We start from the raw sequence: 11,207 nt of genomic DNA, 5'->3' as shown, positions 1-11,207 counted from the left end.
TCAGGAGATATTTGGCTGGATGAGAACGAGGGCGTGGAGGGCAGTTTGTCGGATAGTATCGAGCAGTTCTCCGATAAACAATCGCTTGATGGTGACGGCAATGTCGAGGTTGGAGCGATAAGGAAAGCGGCTGTGGTGAAAACAAACGCTGTAGCTTTGAATTTCGATATGGAGGACACAAGTGTTGGTAACAGTGGACAACCTTCGACTCCGGTATTGGGGGTCTTCGATTATGCTCTTAATAACTACAGAAGCAACCCGCAAGTATTTGAGCAACGGAAGGATTTTATTGGAAATATGAAGCTGTCTTCGAACAGGGTGATGCCTTCGAATGTTTTTTCTACTCGTCACATGGTGAAGGATGCGGTGACTGTGCTGGTACCGCTTAATTCGCATGCTGGGCTGAATGAGCGTGGAATTTCAAAGGTTATTTTGGACGAGGACACCTTTACTGGCAGTGAAGCCTTTTCAGGTACCGCTATAGTTAAGGGTGGGAAGTCTGTGTCTGTTTTTAAGGAGGTGGAGCCGGAATTTTCTACACAATCCAGGGTGCTCTGCTCTTTGGGTGGAGTGGGAATGAATTCAGGGCGTACAAAGGTGAGATACATGAGGGTTGAAGACGTGGGTATATGCTCTTTTAGAAGTAAGAATGGGGGACGGAAGATTTTACCCAAATCCAGTGGGCTGATTCTTGGTAACACGACAATGGCAAAGGGCGGTGATAGTTTCGGTGATCCTTCGATGTGTTATGGAAATCATCTAGAGGAGTCAGACATATGTAGGAACAACGGTAGGCAGTGGGATTTTCTTAAAAAGGATGTCGGTGAGAAATTATGGGAGGCTATAGTGGCGTTGGGGGTAGTTGATGAGAAAGGAAGGAACAACCTTGTTAGTAGAATTGAGGAGTTGGAAAAGGGGCGAGAGGGTTTACTGGATAGAAGGGAGGAGCATACCAAAGCGGGAAAATGATTATTGGTTCTTTGAATATTAGAGGGGGAGCAAATGCGCTCAAAAGAAGGAGAATTAGTGCTTTGATCGAAAAAGGAAATGCGGATATTTTTCTTTTGCAAGAAACAAAGATCACCAATATGAATGAGACCTTGGCCAAGAGTTTTTGGAGACACCCGGAGATTAGTTTCTCTTTTTCGAATTCAGTGGGAAGATCGGGCGGCTTGATTACTTTATGGAAGAAAAGTAACATGGACGTTCTTCTTAGTTTCAAAGGGGAATGCTTTTTGGGTATGAAAGTGTGTTGGAAGGAAGACTTTTATTACGTTGTGAACGTTTATTCTTCTTGCGATTTGTGTAAGAAGAAGGCTATGTGGGACAAATTACTTGACTTGATGAGTATGTATAGTGACGGGGAATGGATAATAGGAGGAGATTTCAACGCAACCAAAAATGGTAGAGAAAGAAAAGGGAGAGCGGGTGGGAGTTACAAGAAGGAGATGGAGCTTTTTGCGGAGTTCATTCTCAAGAGCTCTTTGGTAGAAACTCCGTGTAAAGGGAAGAAATTTTCGTGGTATAGTGGAGATGGTAAGTCTATGAGCCGGATAGATCTTTTCTTATTATCTAATACCGTGGTGAATCGGTGGGAGGTTATTGGTCAAATGATTGGGGATAGAGACATATCGGACCATTGTCCCATTTGGATTATGACGGATAAATATAATTGGGGGCCGAAACCATTCAAGTTCAATAATGAATGGTTTTCTTTTGATTCTTTTATTCCTTTTGTTGAAAAGGAGTGGAAGTTATTGAAGGTGGAAGGAAGAGGCGACTTTGTTTTGAAAGAAAAGCTTAGACTCCTAAAAGACAAACTCAAATAGTGGAATAAGGAAGTTTTCGGTAAGATCGATTTGGAGATAGCGGATGGAATTGCCGAGATTAACCATGCCGATGATAGGTTAACCTCTTTCTCTAATCCTTATCCTCTTTTTCATTTTGAAGAGAATGTGGAGATTAGAAAAAAGGCAACTAGTTGTTTTTGGCGGAATTTGAGAATTAAAGAGAACATGCTTCTCCAAAAGTCTAGCTTGAAATGGCTTAAAGAGGGAGATTCAAATAGTGGCTTTTTTCATAAAGTAATGAAGAATAGGAGAAGACACAATCATATTGGCCCGATTTGTGCATCGGGAAGTATGGTGGAGTCGGTGGAGGAAGTTAGGGAGGAGGTGTTTAAACACTTTGGGGACAAATTCATCGAAGCGGAGAAGGATAGACCGGTTTTAGAAGGCATCTCTTTCAGTTCTATAAGTAGGGAAGAGGCGATGGATATTGAGAAACCTTTTCTAGAATGCAAGATTAAGGAGGCGGTGTGGGAATGTGGAGACTCTAAGAGTCCGGGGCCGGACGGATACTCTTTCCTTTTCATTAAAAAGTGTTGGAGCTTTATTAAAGAAGATTTCATCAATTTCTTTAATTACTTCTACCTTGGTAGACCCATAGCTAAGGTAATCACTTCCTCTTTTTTACCTTTAATTCCGAAATCTAATAATCCTATTGGATTAGACGATTATAGGCCCATTTGCTTAGTGGGATGCTTATACAAGGTGGTGGCGAAGCTTTTGGCGGGGAGAAAGGGGTGCTTATTATTTCTCTGTGTCAAAGTGCTTTTGTTCCCGGTAGGTACTTGTTGGATGGTGTGGTGGTGGCTAATGAGGCTGTGGACTACGCGAGAAAGGAAGGAAAAGTGTGCATTTTATTTAAAGTGGATTTTGAAAAAGCTTACGACAAGGTGAGTTGGAACTTCTTGAGATCGTGTTCAAAAGCAATATGTCCGTCTTAGTTAATGGTTTTCCAACGAAGGAGTTTGAGGTGAATAGAGGCTTGAAACAAGGAGATCCCCTCTCTCATTTTCTTTTTGTTTTAGTAGCGGAGGGCCTTTCGGGGCTTGTCAAAAAATCTATTGAGGTGGGGGATTTTCAAAGTTTTAAGATTAATGGTAATTGTCCGGTAGATATGCTTCAATTTGCGGATGACACTTTAATTGTTGGCGAGAGCAATTGGAAACATGTGTGGGCTTTGAGAGCGGTGCTTCGGGCTTTCGAGCTTGTGTCGGACCTTGGAATTAATTACCATAAAAGTAAGTTGATTGGTATTAATTCTAATCATCACTTTTTGGAGGCGGTTTCTCAATTCTTTTCTTGCAAATTGGAAGATAGCAACTTTTATTTTCTTGGAATTCCTATAGGGTTCAATCCGAGGAAAGAAGCTACTTGGATTCCTCTTTTGTCTAAGTTAAAGAATCGTTTGGAGGGGTGGTCGAATTGATTCTTAAACTTGGGTGGTAGGATTACTCTTCTTAAGTCCGTGCTAAGCTCTTTGGCCATTTTCACCTTATCTTTCTACAAAATTCCGAGAAAGGTGGCAAAGAAGATTACAAGTATTCAAAGTAAATTTTTATGGGGAGGAGTAGAGGAAAGAAGGAAAATTCATTGGGTTAAGTGGGAGGATGTCACGTTACCAATGCATAAAGGGGGGTTAGGAGTCAAAAATTTATATTCTTTTAGTTTGGCTCTTCTTAACAAGTGGAGATGGCAGATTATTCAAGGGCAAGATTCTTTGTGGTTTAAAGTCTTGAACTCGCGGTATGGCGACGTTTCATCCAAAATGTTCAGGGGAGGAGGAGCTAATAAAGTTCTTTCAAAGTGTTCGTTTTGGTGGAAGGATGTTTTAAAAATTATTTCTTCTTCTTCTCATGATCCTATTGTTGATTTGTGTAGGTTTTCCGTCCATAATGGTTTTTCTACTCTGTTTTGGGAGGCTATATGGTTGTGTGATTTTACTTTGAAAGATTTGTTTCCGGATTTATATGTCATTTCCCGGTTGAAGTTTGTTTCGGTGGCGGCCATGGGAGGGTGGAATGATGGAATGTGGAGTTGGGGAGATTTTGGTATATTCGAGGTAGAGGTGGAAGAATTTTGTTTGGAGGAGGTCAATGCGGACTTTAAAGGGAAGGTGGTGGGGTTTAGAGGTTGGTTGGAGGGAAAGGATTCCGTTGTGTGGAATAATCCTGAGGATAAGGTTTTTTCGGTAGCTTCTTGTTACGAAGTCTATAACAAACTTCGATTTAGTTATGGTCCCCCTAATAGGAATGATGGAGCTTTTGGGTTGTTGTGGAAATTGGAAGCTCCTTTCAAATTCAAGGCCTTTGGTTGGAGATTATTCCTTAATAGGCTTTCGGTGAAAGATTTGTTGAAGATCCAAAGTATTTCTATCTCTTTGGAGGATTCTAAGTGCTTGTTTTGTGGGTTTTGTTTGGAAACTTGTAATCATTTATTTTTTAGTTGCTTGGTGGTGAAAAATATTTGGAGTGAGATAGCTTTTTGGGTTGGTAAAGGGGACACGGTAGATGATGAGTGTTTGTCGAATTTTATGGATTGACACTTATTTTTTCGTAGTAAAAAAGTGAAAGATAGGAAGTTGGGTGTGGTATGGCTAGCTACCACTTGGATTATTTGGACGGTTAAGAATGGTAGTTGCTTTCGGAAGGATGCTTGGAATGTGAATAATACTGTTTGGAACATTAAGCACTTGGTGTGGAGGTGGTCTTTTTGCGGGAAAATTACTCACCCCAATTACACTTTCTACGAGTTTTGCATGGATCCTTTGCACTTTTTGTCGTAGTTGTAATTGGTTTGTAATCTTCGCTTTTTGTCGGGTTATCCCGTTTCTCTGTGTAATCAGGTTGGAGAACCCTTAGTTCTCCGTTTTAATATATCTTGCTTACACAAAAAAAATGTTGTTGTTGTTGAATGCTTAGTTCCTTTTTTTTTGTTGTTTATGTTGTTTGTTGCTGACTGTTTAGTTCTTATGGTGTTGTTGCCGATGGTGATGTTTAATGCCTAAATCATAGAGGTTTATTATTGTTGTTGGTGAGAATATTAATGAACCGAAGAATAACGTTACACTCGCTTCTGCTTGTTGTTGGTGGTGAGAATGTTAATGAAGTAATCTTATTTTTTTTCTGTTGAGATATGTTGTGATTATTTAGTTGAAATGTGAAGGCTTTTTAGTTATGTTGTTGCATGAATGATTGATGATAATGTATGTTATTTTTGTTAAGATTACTTTACTGTTATGGTGTTGTTTTTATTTTGTTATTGTTTTGAACATAGATGAACTATTCATCTAGTGAAGAAGCTCATGCAAATAAGTGTTCTACTTTAGATGGGAAAAAGAAAAAAAAAACAAAGAGATGCTACAATGATGGATATATTAAGATAAGTTTGTAACTTGGGTGATGCACTACTACTGAATACACATTAGGTGACCATATATTACCACGATCATATATCCACTGTAGTCATATTTAATTTTCTTCACGCATGTTTTTTTATTAAGAAATTTTTCATCACGGATCCTATAAAGAACCGTCGTCATATAAGTTGGGTAACAAGCTTCGAATCCCAGCATAAATTTTTTTCCATTTTTATTGAAAAAATAAGTGTGTGTGACTTAACATTTTTTATTTAAAAATTTAAAGTAACAACTACGATTGTTTTATTCAGTTGTGATTATAAGTCTCATATATCACTACGGTAGAAGCTCGCAAGTGTTGTGACATTTTTCCTCACAAAATTTAAACATATCAGGTACTTTATTTGGCTTATAAAACATGGGTGCCCTTGAGAATGAGACGATAGCGATAGAGAAATATTCACCATCCTCTTCGAATATCATTTTTAGAAGCATAATCTTCACCATCCTATTCGAATATCAATTCTAGAAGTGAAATCTTCACCATCCTCTTTGAATATCGTTTATAGTGTGTCACTACTCTCTCTCTCTCTCTCTCTCTCTCTCTCTCTCTCTCTCTCTCTCTCTCTCTCTCTCTCTCTCTCTCTCTCTCTCTCTCTCTCTCTCTGAGGTTTATGAATGTTTAGGATTACCGCATGTGTTTATGTTCTTATGCATGTGGTTGAAACCATATATCAAAATAATTGAAATAAATCATATGGACAAACGTTAAGTTTTTTTTACATGATTTAATAATACATTTTTTACATGCATGATTCGATAATATTTTTAATAATTACTTATACATACTTATTGATGTAACTGTAGTCGACTTTTGAGTTTACTAATTATGATAAGTTGAAGAAAAAGTGAATCTCTTATGTTGTTGAACGTTGGAGAGGCATTAAGTCACAACTCACATGTGATTACATTATGAAACCTAAGCTTGATCATGAGCATCCAACTGGGAAATATAATTATATTGAGAAGGAATTTTGGGAGAAGTTTGTCAAGCCTCGTAGTTCTACTGATTTCTTGGTTAGTCGTAATCTTATTTTCTGAATAACAAATTTATTCTTAGACTATATAGATAAAACCATGCAAATTAATATTTTTACTATGTTTATAGCAACTTAAAATGAATCACGAAAGCTAAATAAGGAAAAAATAATTACCCCTATAGATTATTCTGTGGGGGTTACAAAAAACTTGAGGAATTATTATTTTTATAAGCAAGAAATGATATATAGAGAGTACCAGGGATACTTTAATCCCGCTTACAAAAGACGAGAATGAAGCTCAGAAAAACATTACCCACCAACTCAAACTATCCCTACAACAAAAAGGATTTTTACAAAAATCATAATAGTTACACTTGGAATAGGGAATCTTAGCGATACAAGTCCACTTTCAAACCTTAAGTTTAATGTTCCACCCTAAGTCCGAGACGTAAGGTTTAATCTCATTAAAAATAATGTCATTCCTGTGACTCCAAATACTTCACAGAACTGCTAACCATATCCTACTTCAGTAAGTTGTGATATCAACACATCTCCCCCATCACGACATGCCAACCATATCCTACTTCAGTAAGTTGTGATATCAACACATCTCCCCCATCACGACATGAGAAGTGTAAAAAGGTCCAACAAACACCAACCGGAGATTTCACTTCATGTTCCCAATGTGTAATCGTTGAGAAGATTGTAAGTATGTTATTTTTTCAATTAGAATATTAAATGTAGGATTTGTTGTGTGTAATTTAAATCACTTTGGTGATGATATCTTATTCATGTTATATAGGATTTGTTGGTTGATATGGCCAATAAAAGTTTCTTTGTTTCACAAATACGACATGATATATTAGTAGAAGCAATCAGAACAAAGGAGCGATTGACGTGTACTTGGAGCTGGAGAAGACATCGACCTGAGATTATTCTTTGGTACGACGAAAAAGACTAAAAAACCGTGAAAGAAAGTTAGCACATGAACGGGAAGCCTAAAATAAAGAGTTGTAAGATAAATAAGCATATGATCGCGAATCCCAAAAAAAGAGTTGTAGGAGATGCACGATAATAAGTTGAAAGTTGCATTAGCACATGAGCGAAAAATGTGCAAGAAAGAGTTGGATGAGCTTTATGCGGTACGTAAAAATAGTGTTTTGTGTGTTAAATATGTTTTGTGTTGTTGTAGGATAATTAATGTTTATGAACTATATGTTGATGTTCTTTTTATGATGCAAAAATTGGCATATATGAGTGTAACCGTCCAATCAATATATATATATTATCAATGAACATGATGAATTGTTTGAAAGAGTTGTTTCATGTGGCGCGAGCATAAAAAGAAGCTGTTTGTTTGGCTGCCTATTATGACGATTCAATAGAAAAATTATATGTATGATTAAAAGAAACATTTGAAATAGTAAAAAAGAATTTGTGATTTTTTCATCCTTATCTCTTTGTCTTTTATTTGATTTAACATTGTTTTCAAAATAATATTGATTAAGGTATTTTCTCTTTTGAAAAATAATGATTTATAAGTAATTTGTAAAACAAATTTAATTTGAACAAAATTCAAACATATTGCTTGCACTTTCAGCACTAACTTTGACCATTTTCTATTTTAAGTAATCATATTGTACTTCTAACTTAAAATATTTATCTTATCGCCTCTTTGACGAATTATTTCAATAATGACTTTTTTTAATCATCCATCAATATTATTATTTCTATTGCGGGCTTCTATTTCCTTGACTACCATGAAAGGTTAAATAGAAGAAAAAAAAAAACTAAAACTTTAATAAAGAAAATGACAATTTAAAGAGAAAAATATCAAATATTGAGGTACCATTCAGACATTTATCAATCATTTCATTTATAAAATGGTTTCTTGCAACTCTTATGTCATAAATTAATATCTTTAAAACCAACAAAACTTGAATCTTTTTTTCTAAAAGTAATAAACTAATTTTCTTTTTGTTATTTGGAGGGAAAATATGGCTCAAATTCTCACATTCTTTTATGTTTGGATCATTTTTTTATCTGTACTTATTATTGTGACCGATGGAGGTAAGTTAAATTTTTACACAACCTAATATATATATATATATATATATATATATATATATATATATATATATATATATATATATATATATATATATATATATATATATATATATATATATATATATATAATTTTCTCGTATTTTTACTTCATAAAAAATATTTAAATATATGTTATATTTTTATTAAAAAATAATATAAACTATATTTAAGAAATTGTATTTAAATTATTTTATATAATCTTAGACTTAATATTGCATCGAATTTTAATACGATTTCTTTTACTTTTATAGGAAAGCGTGGCTTCGAACCTATTGGATGTGAGTTATTTCTGCCACCATCTTATTTTTTTTCATATCTAATTTTATCACAATATTTCATTTTATTTTGGTAACGTTTTATTTTTCTTGTTTGATATCTCAGCTTTCATTCCTTGTCGATCATACAAAGATTGTCCAGAAGATATGTGCTTGCCTCCACGAATACGACATTGCATATTGGGTTATTGTGAATGTCGTTAAGCATAACAATCATGTTGAGAAATATTTGAATATTTCTTATAATGTGTTGTTTTATTTTCTTTTTTCATATCATAATAACGCAAATAATGTTGTTAAATTAACTTTAAAAACTGGAAATAAAAATGATAAAATATGCAAAAAGTACTATTTCGTTGGAATGTGTTTTTTCAGCCATTAGAATTTATAGATTTTGAAAAATCTCTTTAATTACAATGTTTGTTGTTTTCGTTGATTTTTTGTTTTTCTTAATTATGAATCAATTCTTAAACCATTTTTGCTTTTAATCTTAAAATTGCATCGTATAGTTGTCAAGATATTATCCAGTAAAGTCCAATGATTATCATTGAAATTTCTTTATTGTTGTTTATGGTACAGTTCCTAAGAAAATTGAATCCAATTGAATCACATCATAGTAAAATATTTATTCGAATTAAACCAAACTGTTTCAATTTATTAAAAATTGAACCGAACTAAAATTATTAGTTTTGTATACTATTTTGAAATTCTGCCACGTATTGAACCGTTACAAGACAAATTTTCTCATACCGAATTGTTTATTTAAGAATCGGACTGTAAAGCTATTTTTCAATTTCTTTTTAAAACAAATTTAACTTGTTTTAAATATTTTCATTTCCAATTTTGATTCGGTTCGAGTTAAGTTTTGGTTTTATAATTTTTTATACATTATGGTTTAGTTCACTAACTAAACATAACAATTTGATTATATTAACTTCAATGTTATTTGGTTCGACATAACAATTCGATTATATTAACCTCAATGTTATTCGATTCGACGGTACAATTTAGTTCTTGGATTTTTTTAATCACTACAAGGAAATATGTGATTTGCTAAGATGACAACAATAGTTAATTTGTAGCTAATCTTATTGGTATAACTTTTCTTTTCCATACTCTTTTGATCAACTGTTAACACACCAATAATAATGGTATGAAAAACAATCCTATCAGCAGATTGAGGTTCAACACTAAAAGCTTCCTCATACTTAACCTCAAGACTTTCACCGCATGTAACAAAGAAAGCACCATTAATAGTCAGCGAGGTGGTAGTCGTGGTCGAGGAGCATGAGTTTGTTGTGGTGTGACATTAACTTGTTGGATATTTTTATTTCGATGATCCCAGTATTGTATTGGTTAGCCACGGTTTGGTGCATATGGCTTAAACGTAATGCAATTATTTTCAAGAAGGAAAACTTTAGCTTTACCGAATGTATGACGGAGATAGTTTTTTCTTCTTGAAATTGGCTAACTTCTTCTTACAATCTAGTGAATTATTGTAATTTTCATACTTGAAATAATCTACCACTCACTTGTTTTAAGTAGTAGGAGCTTTTTGTTTGTTTCTTCGGCCGGAGTATCCCTTATACTCTTTTATTAATTCCATTGGTTATTTTAAAAAAAATTATTGTGTTTATTAGTCCGTCTTTGCAATGTGAGACTGTGGAGTGGTCGACCCATGTCTTTTAAACCGAACATGGAGATTTCGTCTCAATAGTGTTCTATAACCAAAGTGTTCCGGACTAGATGTTACGCTTGTTTCCTGCAATATACCACAAAAACCACTATTTAAAACTCCAACAAAATCATGGTACCATTATAATATTCTCAAACTCATTGTGAGTGTGTTTATATGATTTCTAACATGCAATAATACATAAAGCAATTTACATCTTCTAAACAATTTATTGATGATATGAAGTGGTATATGAAATAAAATTCTTGTGCTTTTTTGGGATTTTAGTTCTTTTTTGTTCTTCTTGATACTTTTACAAGTGGTTAAACAACTTTATCAACAATTAATTTTTTGTTTTTTTGGAATAACTTCCTCTCTTACAACTTTTTTTTTAAATTTTGTTTCCTTTATTTTTTTTATCCTTATCTTTTAGTTTTTTCTATCTTAACACTCATTGTTTATATCTTTTTTCTCTCCCAAACTCTTTTTCTTTCTCCATATTTCTCTTTTCTTAGAGTCGCAGTTGTTTTATTTAGAAAATTTCTTTACCCACCTCCCTATGGGGGGTTACCCCCAGCGAAATTCCCAAACTACCCCTGCTTCGGAAATGAACTTCCGAAGCGTTTTTTTTTTTTTTAAAAATTTCCTTGATTCGGAAGTTCATCTCCGAAAACACCTCATGGGGGGTGCGTTCGGAGATGAACATCCGAAAACACCTCATGGGGGGTGAATTCGGAAGTTCATTTCCGAATTATGCAGAAACTGTGTTTTTTTTTTATGTTTTTTCTTAAACGCAACCGCATTTTAATTAAACGTTACCGGCAAATAAAATAAACAATAGATAGACTGAAAACACTAATATGATAAATAAACAAAAAAAAATACTAATATGAAAATATTATATAC

At 34.1% G+C, this 11,207-nt stretch overlaps 3 protein-coding genes across 3 annotated transcripts; all 3 read left to right on the top strand.

The window, feature by feature from the left end:
- The first annotated feature begins 965 nt into the window (after positions 1-965).
- LOC131604206 (uncharacterized) lies at positions 966-1,829 on the top strand. The gene has a single exon (XM_058876666.1). The coding sequence runs from the start codon at positions 966-968 to the stop codon at positions 1,827-1,829; it is 864 nt and encodes a 287-aa protein (XP_058732649.1).
- A 186-nt stretch (positions 1,830-2,015) lies between these two features.
- On the top strand, positions 2,016-4,386 carry LOC131604205 (uncharacterized). Its single transcript, XM_058876665.1, has 4 exons — positions 2,016-2,453; positions 2,522-2,737; positions 2,809-3,260; positions 3,726-4,386. The coding sequence occupies exons 1-4, from the start codon at positions 2,016-2,018 to the stop codon at positions 4,384-4,386; spliced, it is 1,767 nt and encodes a 588-aa protein (XP_058732648.1).
- A 3,728-nt stretch (positions 4,387-8,114) lies between these two features.
- LOC131604204 (uncharacterized) lies at positions 8,115-9,162 on the top strand. The gene is made up of 3 exons (XM_058876664.1): positions 8,115-8,312; positions 8,603-8,629; positions 8,733-9,162. The coding sequence occupies exons 1-3, from the start codon at positions 8,240-8,242 to the stop codon at positions 8,828-8,830; spliced, it is 198 nt and encodes a 65-aa protein (XP_058732647.1). The 5' UTR covers positions 8,115-8,239; the 3' UTR covers positions 8,831-9,162.
- Positions 9,163-11,207: the final 2,045 nt, after the last annotated feature.

This window comes from Vicia villosa, linkage group LG5, assembly GCF_029867415.1.
Source record: "Vicia villosa cultivar HV-30 ecotype Madison, WI linkage group LG5, Vvil1.0, whole genome shotgun sequence".
In the NCBI taxonomy this organism is placed as follows: domain Eukaryota; kingdom Viridiplantae; phylum Streptophyta; class Magnoliopsida; order Fabales; family Fabaceae; genus Vicia; species Vicia villosa.
This window is presented reverse-complemented; position numbering and strand designations above follow the sequence as displayed.